We start from the raw sequence: 27,873 nt of genomic DNA on the forward strand, positions 1-27,873 counted from the left end.
GTGCATCAGTAAAATCAATTGTGCATACACAATGCTGTGTAAATGTAGATGTCTACAGTTTGATTCAACTCCAGCAGCACATTGCTGGGCTGAATTGTGACTGTAGACGAAACCTGATTTCATACTTTTGGTCAGACCCTGAAAAAACATTTTATATCTAATTAAAAATACTTTTGATATGGATATAATAGAGGGAAACATTAAACGTGGGAAAAATATATCTAAAAACAAAGATGATGTGACTTACCAAACGAAAGTGCTGGCAGGTCGATAGACACACAAACATACACAAACATACACACAAAATTCAAGCTTTCGCAACCAACGGTTGCTTCATCAGGAAAGAGGGAAGGAGAGGAAAAGACGAAAGGATGTAGGTTTTAAGGGAGAGGATAAGGAGTCATTCCAATCCCGGGAGCGGAAAGGCTTACCTTAGGGGGAAAAAAGGACAGGTATACACTTGCACACACACCCATATCCATCCACACATATACAGGCACAAGCAGACATATCTGCTTGTGTCTGTGTATGTGCGGTTGGATATGGGTGTGTGTGCGAGTGTATACTTGTCCTTTTTCCCCCCTAAGGTAAGTCTTTCCGCTCCCGGGATTGGAATGACTCCTTACCCTCTCCCTTAAAACCCACATCCTTTTGTTTTTTCCTCTCCTTCCCTCTTTCCTGACGAAGCAACCGTTGGTTGCGAAAGCTTGAATTGTGTGTGTATGTTTGTGTGTCTATCGACCTGCCAGCACTTTCGTTTGGTAAGTCACATCATCTTTGTTTTTAGATATAAAAATACTTTTGGATATTTGTGTCTATCGTAAAAGCAATGGCTTCAGTCTTCTAAATACTTGTGGGTGCATTACTGGTAGAATGTCTACCATGTGGAACTATAGTTATGTGGCAAACTGTGTTGAAGTTATACTTAAATTACACAAGATCATCAAATGAATGATGCATTGAAAATTGCAAACTGCTATTTTACTGCTGGAGTACAAGGTTACAATAAACACAACCAATATGGCACAAGTTGTTCTTCGGCAAATAAGTTTCTAAATACAGTATGGCATAGCTTTTACATTTCTAGAATTAATGTTTTCTTCCAGTTTGTAACATTTTTTATTGGTTCCTTTAAATCCTTTGTGAATGATAGTTTACACCCACTCTTACGTTATCATAATTCCAAATTTCCTGCAATTTACACTTAATGAAACAAATAAGGAGAGAATAATATGAAACTGAGATACATGACACTGACAAGGTGTTAAGAGTTTAGGTAGTATTTGCAATCAGCATGCAATGAACTTTCTTGGGCTCCTTGTGTGATGAAGCAAGCTGGGATCTCTTTACTACTTCTCTTGTTTTGCCATTTTTATCCTTAAATTAATTTTTGCCTAATTAACATTAACATGAATGAGTATAATATACATTTCGATAAAAGAGGAAGGTTGGTCCTAAGTCTTAATGAATATAGCACCATGTCTAATTTTGTGCTTAGTCTTGTGTATGTAATTAATTTCCTAAATTATTTTGACCATTCCTAGTTAATATCTTTTGCTACAGATCATTATAGGGTGAAATCAGTAACTGTTTCATGACAGATTCTATTATTGACTTATAAACAAATATAAATTCTGTACTGATTATAAATATGTGGAAGAACTACTAGTATTCTTAAAGTATTTATTTGGCTTTATTCGAAAACATATTAGCAAATCCAGCCCTTAATTAATTCCCAAATAATTACCAGGTTTGTCACTGTATTGTCTGTATAACTATATCTGTTAATTTCATTATTTAAACAAATAATTTGGCCTAACTTTTTTGGTAGGAGGAACTGTTAAAAAGAAGGAATTTTTCAGTGTATGCAATTAATTGAATGAGTTATGTTTGAGTTATGTTTTAATTTTAATTTCTGTAACTTAAACATCAAACATGTATAGTTTCAGTTCCTATTATTGTATATAAAGGACCAATTTTTGGTCCTGAGACAGTCAGTCCATGGTCGAATTTTAGACATGAAACATGTATGTGTTAGATTAACAACAATGAATCAACTTAACAGTGGAATAAATGTCACATGAACAGGCCGTGTGTTAGAACAAGTAATGAAAATGTCTGTTTAATTTATTTGAAAAACAGTGTCACACATACCATGTTATTCTGCATGAACTGTGTGGTTAGATTTTTACTGTTCATAGATGTTCAACAGCAAACTATTGTAGCAGTGTGCTGATGTTGGCTGCAACCTATTAATGATGCTTATCAACTTTACCAATAGTGAACTGGCCACATAATTATGTAACATTGCGAGGGTTGTGAACAGTGGAAGTAAAGAACCGTGAAATGCAATTGTGCAACTTTGTGCAACTGTCAGCTACATCATTTACAACAGTTGTCAGTGTTGAACTTCCACCCCCCCCCCACCCTTTTATTTCAGGCAGTATAACAATGCAGTATGTTGACACCGAGGACTAGCAACAAAGAAATAAAGCAGATGAAAGTCACATGTGTTTTCTAGTTCTAAATCAGTAGTGGTCGTTAAAGTTAGAAATATTCATGCCACTAATGGTTTGTGTGCCAAAACTCCCAACCTAACAATAGCTATATTGTGGGGAGTGTGGTGTCACCGCCAGACACCACACTTGCTAGGCGGTAGCTTTTTAAATCGGCCGCAGTCCGCTAGTATATGACGGACCCGCGTGTCATAGATTTGTAGATTTTCTATTGAGGTGCTGGGTTGGGCTAAAACTTCAGAATTAATCCAAACAGAAGGAAAGTTGGCAAAGATAAAGAAGAGGTAGGGTAGCCCCTCTTCTGGATAATACACAAAGTTTCTTCAAACAGTCACAGGTATGACGCCTCTTGTGAGAAAAGTATGACATGAAAACTGTTGGCTTATTATTTTGTAAGAAAAGAGGGGGATTAAAATGTTATCAAGTGGTAATGACATTCAGTTTTTTCCAGGAATGTAGTTCTTTCTGAAGTGGTGCTTAGGTTGGAAATCAACAGCCTAAAAAATTTACATACTACTATAATTGTCTCTCACTTTTGGAACTTCTTTTGAAATGCATCCCGATTCCTGAGATGTCGATTAGGATGCAACCTCACAGACCAGTTAAAATTCAGATGTTCTTTCTGCTGTATATCACATCCAACAGAATTATATTTCACTATGCCACAGTGTATCTATATGCACATGTACATGATGAACTTTTTAGTATGTAACTCTGTCATTAAGTCCTCCATCTTAAGTTATAAGTCAATACCACCTGTTGCAACTGCAATTCTGTATCTCATTAAAAAAAAAGAGGCCGGTTTTAGCACATAATATAGCAAGTTTTATTATTTTATGTCAGATATACTTCTTGTCTACAGTTCAAGGTCATGTAACATACATCTAGGTTTTGTAACTGGTTTCAGACTTCTGCTACATTTTTGATGTAGACAAAAACTTGAATGAATTTATATACCAGAAAACCTGACAAAAAATTTCATGAGAAGTTAGTAAAACAAACTATAATTCTCATTTTTTTCACCAAAAGTATAAACTATCAATGTGTTCATGAGATGTAAAAATTATATATGGATATGTACTTTAAAAAAGTAATTTTCCACTATTTTCATTTTCCCATAATTTACAATTTTTTTTAAAGAGACTGAATAGAGTAACAGAGAGGTTTCATTGTACTTGGTAACAGCCATGATCATGTAATTGGCCCTAGATAATTATTATTTATTCCCAAAACTCAAGGGAGATACCTACAGACGCCTTTGAAAAGAGGTACTGCAGGGAAAGAATATATCAATGAGTATTTTCAACACAGTCAAACAGTGCAGAGACCAAGTTAGTATATCAACAATATTCTTAAAAGTATAAATTGCTACTCATCGTAAAGAGAACTTGTTGAGATGCAGACAGGCACAACAAAAAGACTGTCACACAAGGACAGGAGGGGGAGTGGAGAACATTCACAAAAGCAGGCACACCTCACGCACACATGACTGCTATCTCCAGCTGCTGCGGACAGAATAAATCTCTCGTATTCAAGAATAGCAGCAATCTGGAGCAGGGTGGGGAAGGGGCAGGATAGCAGAAGGATAGGAGAATACAGGTGGGGAGGTGGGTGGAGAAGAGCACTGTGCAGGGACTAGATGGCAGCAGGACAAGGCAGCCAGGCACAGTGCTGGGAGACTGTGGGGGAGGGAGGGGAGGGGAGGGGAGGGGGACATGGGGAACGGAAAAGGATCAATGCTCTGAAGAGGAAAAGATCATTCAGTAAACCGACAGACAGCAGCGCACAATAAAGGTGATGGGACATGAAATGGGAAGGGGGAGGGGGGGGGGACTACGGCAAAGGGGATTGAAACTGTTGGGTGGAGGGTGTTGGAACAATAGATAACTGTATGTTGAGGCTGGGATGATTTTCGGAATGGAGAATGTAAAATGTGTTGTAAGGATGACTCACATCTGCGCAGTTAAGGAAAGCTGCTGGTTGAGGGGAGGATGCAGATGGCCCGGATTGTGAAGCAGCGATTGAAATCAAAGCCTGTTATGTTCAGCTGCATGTTGTGCCACAGGGTGATTCACTCTGCTCTTGGCCACAGTTTTGCTGTGGCCATTCATCCTGGTGGACAGCTGGTTGGTAGTCATACCAATATAAAAGGCTGTGCAATGACTACAGCAGAGCTGGTATATGACAAGGCAGCTTTCACAGGTGGCCTGGCGTCTGGTGGGGTAGGATAAGCTTGTAACAGGACTGGAATAGGGAGTGCTGGATGGGTGGATTGTGCAGGTCTTGGACCTGAATCTTATACAGGGAGTGGCATATGGATGGATTAGGATGTCGTTGAGGTTGGATGGGTGACAGAACTTTAGGAAGGGTGGATGTATCCTGGGTAGGAAGTGCCTCATATCGGGCTGAATGACGGAGGCACTCATTTGTAGTTGTTTCTCGGCATTGGTGAGAAGATTTGGGGTGTGTGGGAATATGGCACTAAAAATTGTTTGTGGACTAGGTCTGGGGGACAGTGTTTGTCTGTGAAGGGCTTTTCAAGACCCTCAGCATACTGGGCAAGGGAGTTCTTTTCACTGCAGACTGTATGAGAGGTATTTTTTTGGTGTGGAAGGGATGGCAACTGTGGAAATGCAGGTACTGTTGTTAGTTGGTGGGTTTAATGTCGGCAGGTGTGGATGAAGCCATCGGAGAGGTGGTCGTCAACGTCCAGGAAGGTGGCGCACTGGGTTGAGGAGGACCATGTGATGTGGATAGGAGAGAAGATGCTGAGCTTGTGAAGGAATGAGGACAGGGTGCCATACAGGTGCCCATGCCTGTGCAAGTAATTCTGTGTTATTAACTTCATTCTAACTGACGATTACTTCTTCTTTAAAGTGAAGAGATACAAACAAATCCACTGCCCATCCACGGGCAAATGCATGACACCCTCCTATGCCCACCTGTTCATGGTCCATATACAGAAAACATTCCTAGCCTCCAACCACCCCCCCCCCTCAATAATCCCTGATCTGCTTCTGGTTCATTGATGGTATCCTCAGGGCCAAGACACACTACCCTTCCATCATGACTGGGTTTCCAAACTAATTGTTCTAGGCAGTTTTCAAAAAAGGCATTCAGTAACATTCCGCAGGATGTCTTGTCACACTCACCACTTACAAAATTGTAATTGTTACAATCAATTGTTGGATTATTAAAGTCTCCTCCAATGATGACAATATGACTGGGCAATTTACATACTAGCAAACTGATGTTTTCTCTACAGTTATCAGTTACATCTGGGTACAAATCTGGTGATCAATAGAAGGATCCATCTATAAGTTTATGCCTAACCTCGATACTGAGTCTTGACCAAGCAGTCTTGCATGCAGCTTCAATTTCTGTCTAGTGGGTTTAAGTTTCTTGTCTGATGCAACAAATACACCTGCCATCTTCATTTCCCATTAGTCAATGCATTCAATGAACACTTAATTTTTTTCTTTTTTTCCCTTCCCAGCATGTGGCACAATCTGCAGCTGGTTGTATCATGCTCCCTCAATGGCTACCTGAACATGTTCTTCAACATTTTAAATGAGGCCCCAAGCATATGCAATGAGTTCACCTGAAGTTCTTTATCACCCTGTTCTGCCTTTTCCTAAGAGGTATCATTGTTTGCTATACATTTGAACTTCTAATACATAATACATCTGTACCATCTTGTGCTTGCTTCTCCTTGACAAACGACACAGCATGTATCCCAACAGGTGGAATGGGCCTATTAGCTCAGTTTCAGTTGTGGATAGCACCTTGAACTTTTTAGTTAGGGGGATGGGTGGAACACCCTAACTTTTCTATGGTCCCTGTCTCTGATGTACAGGATAGCTTGCCCTAACATTTACATGCCATTCACAGTCAAATGAACAAGCAGTGACAGATCCTGGACTAGCTGCTGAGGAGACAGTCTCTACAGGAGGGGACAGTAACTGAGGTACCTTTGGTATCTCTAGTACAGGACCCTCCGAAACTCTACCAATACACACACTTACAGCAGCTTCCAATCACCTGACAGCAGTCAGAGTGATTTCCCTCAGAACAGTTTTCATTGTGAATTTTTGCTGTGGCTAGTGCAATGAAAATGTAGTATTTGCAGAGCTGCAGTTACACTGTTCACAATGTGGTTTACAACTGACCAGAATGTACACATTAACATGTCATCATCAAAACATCATTGCCTATCCCAATTTATCAATGAACATCTCTTTTAACAATTCTTGTGTACATAACTGATAACTTATATCAGGGATGGGAAAATTTCATGTAAACATTATCATAAAAAAGTGACATAATGTTAAATTGATAATTTTTATAAAATGTTGTTAAATTAGTCATTTTTCCCATTCCTGTGGAAAAATGTCATTAATCTGAGATTAGAAGTTACCTAATACTGGTAACTGATTGTAACTGAATGTTCAAATCTGCTTTGACTTTTTCTTAATACTGAGGTCTGTGTATATTCTTGCAATAATATTTCATCATTTCTTGTTTGTGGCTCAGGATGCGATTTAAATTAAAAATACACTGATTCCAACCAACTCCACTCTGGCAACAGTTTTAGTCACCGTGTAAAAGCACTATCTTTTTTACAGGTTAAAAAGAGTTTGAAGATTGTTTAACCACTGTAGGAAAAGTAATATTTGGTGGTGAAACCAGCAAGATTTTGAGAAACATGAAAAAGCAAATCCTTCAGCCAGTGGTGCAGATAACCTGAAACACACTCAAATGCTGGGCTAACAACTGTTAAGGCCACAAATCCATGCAAGCTGTGTTCGCTGTCCAAGGTACTTGTTTTAACCTTAAGATGATAATGGGGAACTCTGTTAATCACAGCATGATTACCTGTCTGTTATGTGTTCCTGGAATGGCAGGCCTCAGCCATGCAGGTGAACGGTTTCTCAGGACTATGCAGGCGGAAACTGGCATTACATTTCCTTGGTTCTCACCTCCCACCTGACCATAATTTATGTTAATTTCTTTGGTCTCAATCTTTCCTTCAAGTAAATATTCTATTCTTTGCTCCATTTTAATTTTCTGTATCTTGTTTTCTGTCCTGTCTACTATCCCTAACCCTCCGCCTCACATATCTACCACGTATAAAGCCCTTAGCTATTCTGTTTTTTATTAACTCTTGGCATGATGTTTTGTCAGTATTCACTATCTTGTTTATTACCCTATCTTCCGCTGTTAAGCTTTCAGGTTTTCAAATCTCATCCAGAGCAATCTCCAACAATTCGTCTTTCATTCTAATCCTGACAAAGGGTTCTGAGCAACTTTTCCATAACTTTCCCCATTTCCTAAATCTCGACAGTACTTTTCCTTCACCCGTTATGATTGATACACATCCTTTCATCTTCAATGTAACTGAAAAACAATGAAATAAGCCAAAAATGAAGAACTAGCACTAAAATTGGCAAAAAATAACACTAAACTGGTGAAAAATAACACCTAAACTGGAAAAAAATAATACTGACATTGGCCATAGAATAAAACTTTTTTTCCTATTTCTATTTACATCTACAAATGGTAGACATACGACTCCAGTACTCAGTACCCCGACTTAAGTAAAAAAAGTAAGCTAAATGACTCACGGAACATGATGCCACGGAATGCTTCATCTGGATCATCTAGGTGAATGAGCATAGTGCTATACAATGTCTCAATGTGGGCAATGGAAGTCTCCACACTATAATCAGCTGGCAGGTCATTAAACAGCAGCACAAGTGTTTCCACAGCTGAAGTTCGTACCTCATCATTAACATCATCTAGCCGCTTTAACACCACTGAAATCAAGACCAGAGTGAACTTAAGTTAAATGAGTATCAGTTCTGATAAATTTATTGTAGTTTATATATTGTGAGCGCAATCTGAAAGTTTTTAGAATGACTGGTTCTGGTCTCTTGTCAAGCATCAAAGAAAGACATAATTCCAACATTTGACCTAAGCTATAATTTCCATGTGTTAACAATATTGAAGGTTAAAAGAGATGCATAGGCCTTCCCTCACATGCTTCACACATTGTCAACATAGGCCCTGAAGTGAGACTGTTTCTCTGCAATTAATTTTTTAATGGATTCACAATGGGCCGGAGTGTCAATTTGTGCCTTGAATGATTGTATATAAGAGTTGGGCTGTGTTCTTCATTCATGGGCAATCTTTCACTGGTTAGACAAATACAAACGAGAAAGGAATTACATGAAAGTTGTAAATGGACCTAGTGCCCAGTAGCAGTTGCTCCCACGGATAAGACATCTTGCATTTGCAAAATGACTGCCAAGTATCATCCTGCATCACAAGTATGTCTAATATGTTCTTTGAATAGAATCAGTGGCTATCTCAAGATGATCATCTCCATGCCAATGTATTCCTGTTACGATACCACAACCAACTAACAGTCAATAAGGGAAGTGTACTTGAGAGATTTGAAATCATGGAATTTTTTTTAGTAAAAACTATTTTTAATTTGTTGATGTTATCCTTTAGTCATAGTTGAACTTTTGTATGTTTCTGTGTAGAAGACTCTTCACAAATATGATGTAAGCTGACAAATGTACATAACACTGAGTTATGAATCATTGTCTCTTAATGAAAGGAAATATATAATTTGAATAATGAGTATTTTCAAAATTAGAAATGTTTCTGAACCTTCTTGAGTCCTCATTGCTTTGACAGAGCAAAGACTTGAAATGAATTTGAATACTTTTATTGGTGGTAGGATTTTCGACCACATTAAACCAGTTCTACATACACTAATTACTAACTTTACCCAGCCATCAGACATGTTATACCGGATAAAAAATCCAATGATTAGTTTTTAATAATAATATGAAAAGCAAGAAATGGAGAGGGAAGTAAAAAAGGAAGGAAAATAGACAAGCTTAATGTGAAATGTTATGTTATGTCACCAGAAAATTCAATTGAGAAAATATTTTAATTACAAGGAAATAAAATGGCTGGCCAATACTTGCCATTACTTACCTATCTTTGGAAGCCAAAATTTCCAGTACTGCCAAGAGGAACACTTAAAAACAGAAAAACTTTCCATGGTTTCATAACTTTTCTGTTCCTTTACCAGAGAGCAAAGATTAATTAGCTGGACAAGGGTGGAAAGGCGGTAAAGGTCACTCAGTGTCAAGTTAAATCTGCAATCTTGTTATGAGGCCTCACAACCTCTGGGTCCCTCTCACTATAAAGCCTCGAAAGTTTTTTGCTACTTTTTGAAGTGTTTCTTTTGGTAGTACTTAAAAATTTCACTTTTATGAAATACTGTTCATTTTTTTATGATAACTCACATATGTGTAATATGAAAAACAACAGGTTTTCGTCAACTGTAATAGGACTTGCTTTCTCTTAGAGTGAGTTAATATCATCATATTGAAAGCTATAAAAAAAAAACGGACATCTCCTTCTGAGGAGTTCTCTGCAGTAATGAATACACAAATGGAAATAACTCGTACTAACCTGGATATATCTGCCGTATGTGTTCTGCATTGATCAGCCCTGCAGATCTGCTAATCACTATCAGTCGACAAAGAGAATACAACGCAAGAAGGCGACTTCGGTGGGCCTATCAATCAACAGAAAATTACATTTTGATCTTTCATTTTTGTACTGAATGTATGAAGTACTTTGACAGGCATTTTTAAATAAATAGAATGACAGAAATATACACAAAACAATACATTACAATGCTGCACATACAAATACAGAGGTATTTGAGTATGTAACTATTATCACATGTAAGATAGATCTTTCATAAGATTTGCCTTCTATCAGACCAAATAATTCAGGTAGGCTGAATGTTCCTTAGTATTCCAGTGATGTGAAAGCCACACTTCATAGGGCAAGTATTGCAGATTTTTGGGCACATTAGCTACAGTTACAAAACTACACACAGGAAGAGAAGAATACCTGTTGTCAAAAAGAGGAATGATCACAACAAAGTCCCTATTAACACAAATGAATAATGTGTTAAATTCTGCCTTTAGGCATTAGTACTTTCCTGCAGGATAGAAAAGGCAGTGAGTAACATGTAAATATGAAGGAAAGTCATACAGGTAGCTTTGGTAAAGAGAAGTTATTTGAAGCCTGCAGCCAAGAAATACATGCAGGTGCAGGGAATCAGTTTGTTGTTCCTTCTGCCCTAGTGCATCTTTTAGTCTGTTACTACTTCCCCCTCTTGTAGAAGTGACTGCTTTTTCTAAAGACTATGTTCAATATGTTTTATGGGAGCCAAATTACAAAGATTAACTATGAATTATTAGCATAAGCTACTTCATTTACATAACTTATAATAAAGGTGCATAGTAATTGTACAAAATCATACAAACTTTGAGGATTAGAGTACACACTGTTCTTTAGTTTATATATTAAAGACTCTGTAAACTTTACATGGACGTAGCACTGTCATCATCTTTCAAATCACTTGCAACACAGGTACTCCATTATAAGTCTGTATACAGACTTGAGTCTTTATAAATGGCAGCACACTGAGTCAGCATGAAATGTATGCAATTCTAAGACAGTGGGTTGTATACAGTAAAATAGCGACATTTCTTCAAAACATCATTGCTATGATAAAATCAAATGAAATGTTGTGTACTGTTGAATTGTGTATTGTTGAGGAAAGTAAACATGGTAAACAAGCAAACTGAAAATATGTATTGATGCACATTCAGAGATATTTCAACTGGAGAACACAACACAAATGTCACAATTTTCAGCACACAACTCTGATAAGATTTCCAATGTATTTCAGCACCAAAATAAGAAAACTAAGCAGACCAATTTACAACAGTAATACTGAGAACAAAACCTGAAATGTTAATCTACACATAGGTGAAGTCAAGAGATGTGGCCTGCATATCGAGAAAGTCAGTCAAGGCTTATTCAGAGAAATCCAGCATTTCAGTGTCAGAATGAATGTAAGGTCTTTGAATTATTTCAGGTGAATGAAGTAAAGAAATTGAAAAATAAAGTAATAAACAACTGGTCTCTCAAGAAATGACTCAGTTACGGCATTACAACAATAACCACAAGGAGGAAGGAAGTTTAGAGCTAAATGTACAGTCAACTATGAAGTGAAACTGAGCACAAGCTTGAGTTGAGGAAGACGGGAAAGAATGTACACCATGTCCTTTAAAAGGAACCATCCTGGCATTTGTCTGAAGTGTTTAGGGAAACGATAGGAAATCTAACCCTGGATGGCCAAATAGGGATTTAAGCCCTGTCCTCCCAAATACAAGTCAATTGCTTTATCACTGTGTCACCTTTTTCTATGTTCATACCTAGAGCTCCAATTCAGTTTCCGACAGGTACACAAATAAATGTTGTATGACTCCAAGCCTGGTTGAAGCCTTTTATTTTGGTCCTATTTTGACAGTTTGCATATCAATTTTGCTGCTTATCCAATAACTGCACATCTAGTTGAATGAGGCCGAATAGACCTCGTTCAGGACTTTTTCAGTACCAGGAACTGAGCCCGAAATCTGTGCATTAGTAATTACCAATGCCAGCCACTACACTGTGAAGTGACCAACACCTGGTTAGTGTAAAGATATACTAAAATTTATATGGTTTCTACACTTGGCAAATATTTGTGCATGAGAAATATGATAAGAAACACCACAGATTGGATCACACATTAAACATTAAATGGTATGTCTCTTCTTAAATGGTTGGACAGGCCCACTACCTGGCCACATGAACAAATGGACCTGCCACCATGATCAGCACTCTCTCTACCACGTAATGTAAATCAAAAACATGTCTTTGGATTAACAGTGATTCATTACACTGGAACCTGTTTCTTGTAGATAAGAAACAGCAACAATTAGCGATGTCCATTAACTGAACTTCACAGGGATTGATAGGAAACATATCTATACAAGGCGCAAACACCACTAAAACCAACAAGAAGAAGTCGATTAATCAGGAAACAATAACATTTCTTCAAAACAATTGACCAAATACATGATATAGAGAAAAAAGCACTGGTATCTGCTAACTGATCTATTGCTATGGCATTCAGCTTCACAACATATCGTACCTGGTCTTCAATTAAAGCAAGCAGGGCTGGGAAAAGAGCAGAGCCAACTGGTGCCAGAACACGTGGATCAGAAAAGGCACCACAGACTCCAGGGTTCACTGCTGCCCATACACATGCCACACATGCAGTACGCACAGCCTCCGCTGACCGGCCTGCACGCCATGCCATGTTTGGAACTGCCACATCTGTGCGTGTGTCATAATAAATATACAATTAAGGATAATCTCAAAACACACAATATAACCTTACTTTCATCAATTATGCCTGGCTCTATAATGATTATTTAAGATATACTGTTGTGTCTCCTTTGTCTCTCTCATCCTCCTCACTATAACTGGTGGTTCTTCTTAGTCATCAGTTCTCCAATTTATAAATGACACTACTATAGGAGCATGAATAATCAACAACTGCATGATAAATGCACACACTGTGAATAGTAAAAATAATCTTTTTGATAAAGAGGACAAAATCAAATCTCTTGTATACATTTTGCAATAACAATTTTGTAGACAATTTGTAACCAACAATACATACATCACCATTTTTCTCCAGCACTGTTTGATCTTTCTTTATTCCACATTTACGGTTGAATAATCTTCCCCTCCAAATTGTCACTCTTCTGACTTCTCTTTAGGTTCCAATTATAGAACTGGGAATATCATGTCCTAAAAGTGCAGCTTTCAGAATTTAAAACTAAAGTTTTGAGCCATATGAAGATTCTTGGCTTTTCACCTAATATTTCTTCCCTCTCTGTCTCCCACACTTGACTTTCTCATTTATTTGATGATGGGTACTGTCTCTCTCAAGTTGCAGTAGACAGATAGAATGACTACCGAAGAGAAACACGGGAGAGGTTTAAAGGATAAGCTGTACAACTAAATAGACTATGAGAGATTCAACCAACTGCAAGCAGTAAGAGAACATACAAAATCTAGTCAACTCATAACATGGTTTAAAAATGGACTACCAAATGTTTATATATCACAAAGTATTACAACACTGCTGATAGTAATAACTAAAGCTAGGCAGAAATAAGATACACTAGCAGACTGGATTTCAAAAAGTCCAGAATGAGAGATGAAATGTATGACACTGTTTGTGGAAATCTCAGCATCTGAAACTAATGGAAATTCCTCAGACAAATTACTTTGAGACATACCATCAGCCAGTCTGTGATGTGGCAGTAAAGCTTAAGCAGCAAGAGTACTAGTATCAGAGATAGAAAAATTAGCTTTATTGATATTAAACATATTTTATGGTAACTACACAAAAAGAGATGTACCTTTGTCCAAGTAAACAATAAAGTAATGATCATAACAAAAGCATTCAACACCTTTTTTAAGTGAATAATGACATGCACATCTTAAGAAATAAATGTAGTATCATAAATTATGCTTTGTGGTGCAGTTATTGATTTTCTTTTTATCAATGCTAATACCTCATAGAAAAGGACATTAAAATTTTGAATATAGTATCATCCACATACAAACTCTGCAAACAACGTGGTATAACATGTTAGTTTTTCCTCCCGTTCTGGCTGCATATGGAGCAGGAAGAATGATTGCTTAAGTGTCTCTGTGCACACTGTAATTAGTCTAATCTTGTCTTCACAACCCCTACGGGAACAATACATAGTATCTGAAGAATATCTCCCATTTATTCACTTAGTACTGGCTCTTGAAATTTTGAAATAAGCTTTCGTGGTATGACTGCCACTTACCTTGAAGTGTCAGTCAGTCACAATATTTTAGCATTTCCATGATGTTTTCCTGTTAATCACTCAAACCTGTGGTCATTGGTGCTGCCCTTCTTTCTGTATGTTCACTATTTTCTATTAGTTCTATTCGGTGTTGATCCCAAACACTTGAGGAATATTCTAAGATGTGGCACACAAGTGATTTTGTAACCAATCTCCTTTACAGACTGACATCACATTTTCACCCATCAAAATTTTGGCCACTCATTAAAAACTCTTTCTTGTTAGAATGTATGTAAATTTAATGATTTTGTATTCAAATGTATATTAATTGCTGTTATTTCTTATGATGCATGGTTAGGATGATGCTTGAGAGAGCAGAGATGACTAGTGAGGGTGGTAGTAATATGGACCACGGATGCTATCTCACAATGTGATAGTGTTATCACATGATAGCTGCAGTTAAAGGAACTGCAAGATAAAAAACACTGTATTTTGGCTGCAAAAATTGGAGGTTGTCTTCGTAAAGAATCTAAGCACTGTCCCTTTGTCCATTTTAGTAATTATGGTTGAATTGAAAGTAGTTCTTGCCTGAGCCAGCACATCGATCATGGTGATATGACAGAGCTATAACTGTGATTTGTGACATAGTTATGTATCCAAAGTAGAGTGCTTTGAATCTCCAATACTGAAGTGGATGCTTGAGCCACTGTGAAATATTGCAAGGTAATAATGGGATAGATTTATATACAAGGTAGAAGGCAACAGCTGGATGAGGTAAAAGGACTACATTTTTGTTTAGCAGGAGAAAAAGTGGTACCGTATTTACTCGAATCTAAGCCACACTTTTTTCCGGTTTTTGTAATCCAAAAAACCGCCTGCGGCTTAGAATCGAGTGCAAAGCAAGCGGAAGTTCTGAAAAATGTTGGTAGGTGCCGCCACAACTAACTTCTGCCGTCGAATATATGTAGCGCTACAAGGGGATGCTTTGTAGGCACAGAGATAAATACTGGCGCCAAAATCTCTACGTCAGTAAATAAATTAAAAAAAAAAAGATGGAAGACGAGCTTTTTTCTCCGCCCCGAGTTTCGACCACTGCATTTTCGTACATTATCCAATGAAGTAAATACAAATTCCGTATTGTTCATCTTCGAATGTAGCAGAATTTCAATGTACTACGAAAATCCGACTGGCAAGACTGTTTGGGATGTTTGTCAATATGGCCAACTCTACGTGTTGAATTTTTTACTACCTGTGAGAAGAGGTGGTTGCTAATAGGAACCTGACGAAATGTGAATCACATGCAGTATTCACTTCACCATAAGAATAATATGAATGTAAACATTATGCCACGTATTCTTTCGTGTTTGCTGCTATTTCATTTAAATCCTATCTGCCTAATAAACTACGAGGCTAGAGTGAGACAACAGCAAACGCGGAAGAATATACGTATCGTGTCATGTTTACATTCGTATTTTTCTTATGCCTAATAGTGATACAGTCAGAAATTAAGCACGGCAACTGATTAGATTTTTAAATCTAAGATGACTAATTCCTGTGCAGAATTTGACGTACTAGAGGAGCGGCCGCAAAGATTTTCAAACGGAGAAAAATTTTCGCCTAACTCTCATTCAGAACATATTCTATCATATGCAGTCTATTATTTGGTTCTTGTTGATCATTATCAAAGAAAGCAGTGTAAGTAACAACAAATAGCAGTCTCTTGCCATTGTTTCGCTAGTGAGACGATTCCTCTCTTTTCTTTTTTTTAAATTGTAAGCGGCGGTAGCGCGCACAAAAGCAAGCCATGCCGCGCACGGCGACAGGCCGTAAACACGCACTATCAGAATGAGACAAACAATGCATGACACAGTACAGTAATGCATTTTCAGCTCAGAGTGACGTTAACACCTATAACAAAGAAAACGGCACTTATCAGATCAAAGCAAAATAAGCAATCGATTCAAACCAGACGAAGCACGTGAAAAGGAAGGGTACCCGTATAAATACGGACGGAGCGCCTGACGTATAGCAATGGCTACCTGGTAAAACTTAACTGTTAAGCTTACGACTCGAACCAAACTCCTGTAGCTGTATCGTCATTCATTCGACCTAAATTGTGTCTCGTATTACAATGGACCAACTTTGTTTTGATTTGGAGGTGCGGCCTAAAACTTTTCTCTCCCCTTGAATTTCGAGTCTCAAATTTCAGGTGCGGCTTAGATTCGGGAAAATTTTTTTCCTCGATTTCGAGTCTCATTTTTCGGAAGCGGCTTAGATTCGAGTGCGTCTTAGATTCGAGTAAATACGGTATTGTTACATAGGAATTTACTCTGATTTTTGCTTTATTCTTTTGAGTAGTGAGCATAGGTTAGACATGAATAGGTAATTGGCTGAATTAAGACCAGCCTTTGTAGACTGACAGCAATTTCCCACTATTCTACCAATGAACCTAAGCCTGCCACCTGCCTTACCTATGACTGAGTACAAATGATCATCCCAGTTCATATCCCTACAAATAGATGCACCCAGATATTTGTATGAGATTACTGATTCCAACTGTGACTCATTGATGCTGTAGTCATAGGGTACTTCAGCATTTTGAGAAATGCACAAGTGTATGCTTCTCAACATTTAAAGTGAGCTGCCAATCTCTGAACTACTTTGAAGTTTCATGCACATCTGACTAGATATTTATGTAGCTTTTTTCCAGATAGCACTTCATTACAGATACATTGCAAAAAGTTTAAGGTTACTATTAATACCATCTGCCAGACCATTAATATTCAATGTGTACAGCTAATGTTCCAGCACACATCCCTGAGGAGTGTGCAAAGTTACTCTTACTTCTGTAAAAGGCTCTCCATCCAATACAACATGATGTGTCCTCCAAACCAAGAAATCCTCCATCCTATCACAAATTTTGTTTTATACCCCATATACTACTATTTTTGTTAATAAATGTTGGTGTGGTAGTAAGTTAAATGTTTTTGGAAGCCAAAAAATTTTGCATCCATCTGATTGCCTTGATTTATGACTTTATGGATATCATGTGAGGCAACTCGAGTTTCTCATAACCAATGTTTTCTGAACTCATGATAGTTGGCACAGAGGAGGTTATTCTGTTTGAGATATCTCACTATGTTTGAGCTTAGAATATGTTCTAGGAATCTACAGCAGATGGACATCAATAAGATTGGACATTAGTTTTGTGGATCACTTCTGTTACCCTTTTTGTAGATGTGTGAACTGTGCTTCCTACAATAACTAAGCACCAGAACATCTACGCTTTCCTTAGTAACTGAACACTTAACCCTGATCTCAGAATTCTGGCTTTTGCTTTGCTACTTTCCATTTCTCTTAGGCACTGTGTCATGCCACTAACTTTGCAGCCACAACCTCAACATATGAACAGAATTTCTTTGGATTTTGAGAAGTTTCTTCAGTGGGAGTCACTGAAGGATTCATGCACTGCTCTCTCAACAGCCAAAAGTGTTCCATTTTGCATGTATCTACATCTCTATGCTTTATTTACAGCTATTATGCAGTTGTCACTGTTTCTTTACAGTGATTGTGTGCCTTAGAGAGTCCCTCCCATCATGAAATGTTCTACTAGGTATATGTCTATTTAGTACATGAGCATCTATCCAGCTAAAGTTGAACTGCTGTTCTCTACATGTTCTTGCCTAGATGTAAATGTCTTCAGTTATTTGAGGAATGACATAACTACCTCTTTGTTTAGCTTATTGAAAATGAAAATCTTCCTACTTAATTTTATCTTGCTTTATCAACTTTTTGAGTGATCACTGTTGCTACAATTGCCTCATGGAAAATGGAAAAGAGTGTCTGGCATCACTGGCCAGGAGGTCCCTTGTGGGGCAGGTCCGGCCACCTTATTGCAGATCTTATTACATTCAATGCCACATTGGGCGACCCGCATGCCGGATGGTGATGAAATAATGATGAAGACAGCACAACACCCATTCCCTGAGCATAGAAAATCCCCAGCCCAGCTGGGAATCGAACCCCAGCCTGTAGGACGGCAATCCGTCACACTGACCACTCAGCTATCGGGGCAGACAACTGCCTCATGGTCATAGATGCCAGTTTCAATATGAACATCCTGAAAGGGTCACTTTGTCACCATTGGTTTGATTGTATTTGACTGACAAAGGGATAGAAAAACAACAGTGGTCTTAGTCCAATATTGCCTGCACTAAAACTGCCTACTTGTTTTGGCTGCCTTTTGTATTTTGGTAATCATTATTGGACAACTTATAACGGGATACTCTCTTCTAGCACTACTTTTCCTCAAAAGTAGTTGTCGATACCAGTATTATTTTTTGAATTTTGGACAGGTTAATATTATCTCAGTTGCTTTTCAGAAAACTTTCATATAATTTTATACACAGTATGCTATATTTCAAACTAAAATTTATGAAAAGGAATTACTTTATAAATATTTAATTCTATGTTATAATCAATAACTACAAGTTCTGAATGTACAGTCAAAATTATTTTTTTAAGGAACATTTGGAAATGTGAATTATTTGCACATTTAAAATTTCTATTATTAATTATGCCATTCTGTACTGTTTACTACGTTTATTTCTGGTTTCATTTATGGAATAATAATCAAAATTGATAATGTAACGAAAACTAGTAGGAATTCATTTGTTAAGAAAAATTATAAACCCTTTGGAATATTGTTATTTCCACAGAGTCTGAGAGTAGTAAGCTTCCCTCTGATGTGATCACATGTATTTTTGTATAATAGGTGCAAACAATGTAATTTTGGCTTTGTTAATGTGAAAATCCAGGTACTGTATGATATATTAAAATATGAGAAAATCAGTGGAAAACATATTTACATAAAAAATTCTGCAACAACAATATTCCAATTTATTTAGTTCAGACCAACCATGAGGACAAGTAGTTAGATTTTCAACTTCAAGAATCAGACACCTAGACAAGAAGAACTGGAGCCATCTCAACATCACAATCTAAGAAAACTCTAAAGTTTACTGCAATCTTCGCTCCTCTCAGGTCTTCTTAAAAGACTTTGCTTGTTAATTACTTGGACTGGACATTGTTTGATGTGGATAACAGATGGAAGAAGGAAGGAGGGAGGGGGGGGGGGAGATTACAAACTGATACCAGTTTCAATGGGGACAGCCTCAAAGAGGGCAGGTATTTTTGCCACCATTAGATACAATTCCGAACTATCTCGTCTTGGCAGTTCTCAAAAAAGGCATTTAGTAATATTTCACAGAATGTCTTCTCACGTTGCCACTTACAAAACTGTAATTACTCTAATCACTTGTTGGATGATTAAAGTCTCCTTCAATTATGACATTTTGATTAGGAAACATGTATACTAGTGAAGTAAGGTTCTGGATAACTCTGGAAGTCAAACTCCTCGTTGATAGGAAGATCCAGTTATAAATTTATACTTTAATCTTAATAGCGAGTCTTGCTCAAACAATGTGGCATGGAGTTTCAATTTCTATTTCAGAGGATTTGAGTTTCTTGTATACAGAGACTCCATTTCCCATTAGCCTATACTTTCGATATACCTTTGAACTGCCCAACAAAATCTCACTGATATCAATTTTGGTTTCTAGCTAGCTTTATGTATCCAATTTGAGCTCCACTGCCTTTCACAACTGCTTCAGATTTTGGCACTTCGTTGTGAAAACTTCAGCAATTGATTAATAGGACTTTAGTCATTTTATCTTTGATGACAGTCTCTTTGGGTCTTAACCCAGTAGCTCACAGCTGTCACTATCTGGAATGGATGGACAGCCATCTAAGTTAAAAGAACCTTGCACAATGTGTAGTGTATCCCTGATCCATTTAGATGGACCTTACAATTTGCAATCCTATGCATAAGGCTACGAAATCACAATTCAGTCTGTTACAAAACTTTTGATGTCTCTGGCTCAAGCTTTCCAGAGCCCCCACTCTGGGAACAACACTGCAGATCAGGCTTAACTGAAACTTCACAAGCAACGCTGGTCTTCTGAACCCTCTTTACCACTCACAGTAAAGACCCAAGGTGACTGGCACCATGCACCACAATCTGCAGTGGACAATCTTGTTTCCATGTGGGCCCACTGCCTCAATATATTTTTCAAAAGAGAACACTCTCTGTCATAAGCCATAAAATTTTTCATTTATTTTTGTTATCAAACAGCTGCAAAAAACATATTAACCATGGAACAATAAATCACACAACTTTTATAACAAACCCAAAAACTCTTAAAATATAATGAATAGCAGAGTTGTGGATTTTACATATTGCAATGTCCAGTACTTACTTATATAGTATTTCTATACGTAATGCCATAGGAGATGTGTCCCGCAAATTAATCTATTAGTCCACAAGTGGACCCACACATCAACATTGGCATGATCTGTATCAAATAGAAATGGAATAATGGTAAAATGTGTGGAAGAACCCTGTAAAATACAGATTAGAGATGAACTCGACATCTGTTGACTGAGGAACCACATTTTATCATCATATGACCTCAACTTATACATTTGTTATGTCCGTATGCAAACTGAAATCTAATCTAGTCTATACCAAAGATACAATCAAAGACATTACACATGTATATCAAAACTGTGCACCTAAGCATAGCAGATAGTTCACTGGCATACAGAATGGTGATAATTCGATTTTACATGCCAAATTATATGACATGCACCATTAGCTACATTGTCAGGGCAATAGAAACTTATGACAAGAGTGATAACTGTATCTCTATATAGTGAGAATAATAACATCTGTGAATAAATCTTTTTAGCATCATTGGTGGTAGACAATTACATGAATAGCATTTGCATTCAGTGTGCGTCAGTGTTAAAAACTATGAATTCATTTTAATCTAGCTAAGGAGGAGATGGGAAATAAGGAACAAGTGTGTACTTTCATAGCTGCATGTCTAAATTATATACAGATCATACCAATAATGATCTCGTTTCGCAAGTGGACTGATAGATTAATTTATGTGTCACATCTCCTATAACATGATGTAGAAAGATACTATTTACGAGGGCGGTTCAGAAAGTAACCTCCGATCGGTCACAGTGCGGGTTGTGGGGGGAGTAGCAACGCCATCTGTGCGTTCATGCACTCAACAGGTCAGTCGGCATCAAGCCGTGGTCGAGTGAACGTCGTACCTGCGCTAGTTTAGTTTTTGTGGCAGTTTGAAATGTGTGCTGCAATAGAAAACCCCGCCAAATGTGAAGTGCGAGCTGTCATAAGGTTTTTTACAGCCAAAGGATATTCTGCAGCAGCTATTCATCGTGAGCTTTGTGCCGTGTACGGACCAAGAGTTATGAGTGAAGGAGTTGTCCATGAATAGGTACGTTTATTTAAAAGTAGACGAGAAAACGTTCATGATGAAGAGAGGAGTGGTAGACCATCATTGGTGACTGACGAACTCGTTCAGACAGTTGATGCAAAAGTTCGTGAAAATCGACGTTTCTCAATGTTGGAGTTGTCTACTGGTTTTCCACAGATTTCTAAGACTCTCTTGTACGAGATAGTGACAGCAAGATTGGGTTACCGTAAGTTCTGTGCACGATGGGTGCCCAAAATTCTTACCGACCACCACAAAACTCAAAGAATGGCCTCTGCATTAGACTTTCTGTCACGTTATGAGGACGAAGGAGAACCATTGTTAAACAGAATCGTGACCGGCGACGAAACCTGGATTAAGTACGTGAACCCTGAGACAAAAGAACAATCAAAGATGTGGGCACATTCAAATTCGCCTACCAAACCAAGAAAAGCCTCGCAAGATTTTTCTGCCAGAAAACTGATGGCAACGGTGTTTTGGGATGCCAAAGGGGTGTTGTTGGTTGAATTCATGGAACGTGGTACGGCCATTAATCAAGACGTGTACTGTGAAACAATAAAAAAGTTACGACGGGCTATACAGAACAAACGCCGTGGTATGCTGACTTCCGGTATCGTTTTTTTGCACGATAACGCCCGTCCTCACTCTGCTCGCAGAACAACGGCCCTTCTTGAGTCCTTCAAGTGGGACGTTATCAACCATCCACCTTACAGCCCAGACCTGGCGCCAAGTGATTATCACCTCTTCATGCATTTGAAGAAATGGCTCGGGTCACAGCGGTTTGATGACGACGAAGAGCTCAAAGATGCGATCACAGGCTGGCTCCAGGCACAAGCGGGTGATTTTTATGCAGAAGGAATTTCAAAGCTTGTGAAGAGATACGATAAGTGCCTCAATCGCTATGGAGACTATGTAGAAAAATAGTGCAAAGATGTAGTTGTAAGATGTATATATTAAAATATTTTTATTTAACTTGGTGTATTTTTTAAAATCAACCGGAGGTTACTTTCTGAACGGCCCTCGTATGTAGGTACTAGACAGTAGTGTACGTCGAATCCATAAATCTGCTATTTATCATGTTTTTAAGCTTTTGGGATTTGTTATGTGATTTACTCTTCCATGGTTAGTATGTTTTTGTAAGTGCTTGATAATGACTGCACAGTCAAAACTAGCCAATAGCAGGAAACAAATGAAATATTTTACAGACCGCAATCAACAATATTTTCCTTAAAAAAATCTGCAGTTTGTTGCAACATGTTCTCTTAATGGCTTCTGAAACAGACTCTTCAATGATGCCTCCAGGCATACACAAAGAATGAATAAATTGATTCTTCCCATCCTTTGCTGACACTTCCTTTGTGGATACTGTTATTCGCTGAATATTTCAACTGCTGATGATTACACACCCGTACACTTATGTACTTGCCTTCTGGCAACATGGCACACAGCAAACACGAAACCAGCACTTTTTAATGTCATTTTATAAATTTTGGCTCTTTTCCTGCTCTCATGTAACAATACTGTAAATTTGTGGGTAGCAGTGTACTAATATTTGTAACTGTCTGTTATTTAATGATGAAATTCAATCCTGACTTTCCAAGTAGCTTGAGTTCACCTATAACCTTAATAAGACCATTTATATCCCATGTAATGAACTGATGTCCTTGAGGTGACTCAGACGACATGACAACCACCAATGGAAAAGTAATGGTCTTTGATGGTGGCAATGGCAGAGCAGCTTCCTAAATAAATGGATCATGTGGTATCACACCTATGTATAATACTATCTACAGCTGGGTAGGAATGGGCAAATGGTTCTCTGGTGGAGTTTGGAGATGGAGTAGATGAAGAAGGCAGCCAATCAGTTGATAGAACACTTTATTGATGTACATCAACAGGCCTTGTTCAGCACATCTAAAACAGACAGACTGGAGGTGACAGGAGGTGATCCTCGGACCCCAGCACACTGGCACAGGCATGCCAATGTAAGCATTTCCTGTGGACAGTAGCAGCAGTCTGGCTACCACAGCATGCTGGCAGATGGTGGCTGACAGCTGCAGGGTGACAGTGCAGCAGCAAGGTAGCATCCGAGTGCCAGTTCTGCCATGTCTCACAGAGTTACAAAACTGACAGCATGTAACTGAGAGCACGGACTAACTGCATTCATTCATTCTCTCGTTGGCACTGTTACAACTCTTATGTTGTACTCTCCTCTTGCGAAACTAAATTTGCTATGATTGTGAGACTTTTATTATAATGCCTGCACTGTACTGTGAAGTTTGTGTGATTATTAAACTGTTACACTGCTGTACATATTTTTAAGTGTTCTTAGCTACCACACAAGTGGCAACATGGACATTCAGATTTTCACATGCGTCAACAACAAGTACTGTGATGACAACAATTGTTTTGTTAGTAACAGTACTTCAAAGCCTGCTACAGCAGTAATTGGAGGGTCAGCAATGCTTGGAACCAAAACAGCAAGTAAAAACGGCCATTTTGAAAAAGGTGCTGACAGCAGTACTTGCCAAAAAACAACAAAAGGCAGCTCATCCACCACAACTTCAAGCCTATGACAAATCAGCCAAAGATTGGGAGGCATATGAAAAGCAACACTTCACAGCACTCAAGGACAACATTAAAGCTCTCTTTTTATCATGGATTGTTGGCTCTCGTCATGGAACCCGCATTGCTATAAATTGGGGCAATGTGTCACTTCCGTGCTAATCACCACCTTGCCCATGTGATATCTTTGAGGGTAGAGTTCTATTAATGTGGGAAGCAACCTAACCAAACATAACATGCCTTGGCAGCAGAATTACAAGGGCCTAGTAGGAGGTGCAGATTTGTCACTACAAATTACAAAGTCACACACAGATATCATTGTCAGGGATGCAATCTTATGTTTGGCACCAGGCAAACAGGTCTGTCAACAGGCTTTGCAATTTTATGACCCCACTGATGAAAAAGTTGTAACACTTGCTAAGTTATTTAAAGTTTTGCGAGCACCTAGCCACCAGATAAGAGTCCTCAGCTGATGTAGCAGCAGTAAACAGTGACCGCAATAAGTGCTCATGCTCTGTCACATTCAGTGAGGCGGAAATAGCAGCAGTGCGGCATACCTGTAAACCTGCCTCAACAAAACCTCATCAGAAGCAGGCTCCACTGACATATGCCTTCTCCCATCCACTTCCACTTTGCCCCACTTGTTTTATCAAACATGATCATGGTGACTATCTGAATTGTTCATCTTACTGCCTGTTAAAAGTAAGGAGACACAGTGACAGTATATCTCTATCTTGTTTCATGCCAACATGCAATGTGAACAAATGACAAACGTTATCAAGCCACAGTCCAGCACCCAGGTAGCATGCCATACAAGTTATTTAGAACCACAAGCTTTTATCTTATGTGATTTATGAAAATTATGGAAAATATAGATGAAATTTTGAACTCCACTCTTTTCAAATGTGAGTTTTGTGCCTAGTCACTGAGTCATCTCACTAAGTGAACCGAAAAAGGTAAAACCACATGGCTGGAAGTCATTTTTGTAAACAATAAACAGTATTCAGGGAAATATTCATTTTTCTGTTAGTTTCTATGCTTGAGATTAAATATTACTGTTAATGATGCAAATGCTATTCTGCAAAATCTGTAAGACTGAGTATGGTATAACTGCCCGCCCGGTTAGTCGTGCGGTCTAACGCGCTGCTTTCAGAGCGGGAAGACGTGCTGGTGTGTCGAGGTCCGGTGTGCCGGCCAGTCTGTGGATGGTTTTTAAGACGGTTTTCCATCTGACTCGGCGAATACAAGCTGGTTCCCTTATTTCACCTAAGTTACACTATGTCAGCAATTGCTGTGCAAACACTTTCTCCATGTCCATGTACGCGTACATCATAATTACTCTACCACGCAAACATTGGGGTTACACTCGTCTGGTGTGAGATGTTCCCAGAAGGGGGAGGGGCGGTGAGGGCTGAACCACACAATAACCCTGGGTTCAGTGTGGGGCGGCAGTGGAATGAGTGGACTGCTCTAGACTGTTGTGGGGTTGTGTACCATTGCAGGCTATGGTGGGGACGAAGCCTCTCCATCATTTCTAGGTCCCCAGTTCGATACCATACCATGGTATAACTACTGAAGTCTATTTCATCACAAAATTATCTTCTGAGAAGTTTTCTTCTAAATTCAACACTATCAGCAGTGACAGACATCATTACTGTGACTGGCCAAGTAAGAAGTCCACACAGTGTTAAATGTGTGGTGTCGACAAATACGAACAACATATCTCCGCCATTGCAAGATCTTTGACTCTTTAACCTAACGGCCCGTGCCATCTTGCTTATTCTGTTCACTGTATGACTTTCTGTAATGCGGATGTTTGTACTCACTGATACAAAATATATTTAGTCTTACAGTATTAAGTGTGTTTTCCTTGGGCTACAACCCAACATAATTCACAAAGTGGGGACCCTGAATAAGGATTCGCATGCCGTTTCCTCTAGTGCAAGTATTTTCTCGTCTACTACGTTGACTTTTGCGCCTTCGTTCATTCCACTTGGCCATGTACATACACCTACATCTATGTGATTAGTCTGCTATTCACAAAGAAGTGCCTGGCAGAGGGTTCAATGAACCACCTTCAAGCTCTCTCCTTACTATTCCATTCTAAAACGTCACACGGGAAAAATGAACACTTAAATTTTTCCGTCTGAGCCCCGATTTCTCTTATTTTATCATGATGATCATTCCTCCCTATGTAGGTGGGTGCCAACAGAATGTTTTCGCAATTGGAGGAGAAAACTGGTGATTGAAAGTTCATGATAAGATCCCGTAGTAATGAAAAATGCCTTTGTTTTAATGATTGCCACTCCACTTCACGTATCATGTCTGTGGCACTATCTCCCCTATTTCGCAATAATACAAAATGAGCCATCATTCTTTGTATTTTTTTGACGTCATCTGTCAGACCCACCTGATACGGATCCCACAGCGCACAGCAATATCAAGAATAGGGTGGACAAGCATGATGTAAGCAGTCTATTTCGTAGACCTGTTGCACCATTGTTCTGTCAATGAATTGCAGTCTTTGGTTTGCTCAACTCACAACATTATCTATGTGATTTTTCCAATTTAGCTTATTTGTAAGTGTAATCTCTAAGTATTTAGTTGAATTTACACCCTTCAGATTTGTGTGACTTGTCGCATAATCAAAAAGTAGTGGGTTTCTTTTAGTATTCATGTGAATAACTTTACACTTTTCTCTATTCAGGGTATCCTGCCGCACAGCACGTGGATATTAAAACTCCTGCACGTACAATAGGACATTTTGTCACTTCACTACCACCTGGATTCTACAACACATTTCCTGCAGTTTCATCGCCTCAACACGTTCGCCACTCGACAGAGCAACATGTTACTGTAGACTCAGGATTTACCTCTCCAGTGAGTATGCATCGACATGTGCATTTCAAAAACGATAACGAAGTGACCAAGTTCCTGCATTTCATCATGCTAATGTGGATTCTGCATTTCGTACACAAACTATGTATCAGACGTCGGCCACCTGAGCAACCATTAAAACAGTGCCGTGTGCAACCTCACTTTTGTTAGGACAGACCACATGTCCTGATCGTGCTCCCGTGATGCCTGAGTGCTTTACTGCTTCATCAGTTTACAAAGTGGACAATGCCCATTGTATATCATGAACATTTCCAGGTACGTTTCTGCCCCCAGTGACTGTTCAGCCCCTCAGTGCACTTTACGGGCCCCCACCTGATGTGAACAATGTGCCGCACAGAGACATTAGCTGTGGTTTCTGCACCTCCGAAAATGCCCTGGCTCGTCATGTCAACAGCCCAGTGGCAACATTTAACTGTGATCCTCCCCACATCACTCCCCGCTCCCATGCCACCACAAGTAAACTTTCAGGGGGCATCGGCTGCAACTGTTCACCCGCTCGCTTTTCACACAGCGCCGGCCATGCCTTCTGTGTTGGATTTCCACGCCATGAGCGTTGCATCGGACAGTTCTACAGCATCATTTCCTAGTGCTTCGGTGCCGTTCTCATCCGCTCTGACAGACTACTCACTCGCACCCTACGCAAGACCATCTGTGTCAACTGTGCTGGTCCAGCATCCATGGCATACGAGTGACATGAGGGACTCAGATACAGAACTAGGTGTGCCCTCGTTGGCACCACCAGACCAC

The 27,873-nt window shown here is 38.8% G+C and overlaps 1 protein-coding gene across 1 annotated transcript in view; it reads right to left on the bottom strand.

The window, feature by feature from the left end:
• LOC126162640 (dynein axonemal assembly factor 5) overlaps positions 1-27,873 on the bottom strand; it is a 117,638-nt gene that overhangs the window by 19,438 nt on the left and 70,327 nt on the right. Inside the window, exons 9-11 of the mRNA XM_049919274.1 lie at positions 12,598-12,782; positions 10,011-10,116; positions 8,141-8,332 (exon numbers count right to left, since the gene is read on the bottom strand). Coding sequence (XP_049775231.1) covers positions 8,141-8,332; positions 10,011-10,116; positions 12,598-12,782 — 483 coding nt within the window. The remainder of the gene's footprint in view (positions 1-8,140; positions 8,333-10,010; positions 10,117-12,597; positions 12,783-27,873) is intronic.

Source organism: Schistocerca cancellata, chromosome 2 (assembly GCF_023864275.1).
Source record: "Schistocerca cancellata isolate TAMUIC-IGC-003103 chromosome 2, iqSchCanc2.1, whole genome shotgun sequence".
NCBI classification, from domain to species: Eukaryota; Metazoa; Arthropoda; class Insecta; order Orthoptera; family Acrididae; genus Schistocerca; species Schistocerca cancellata.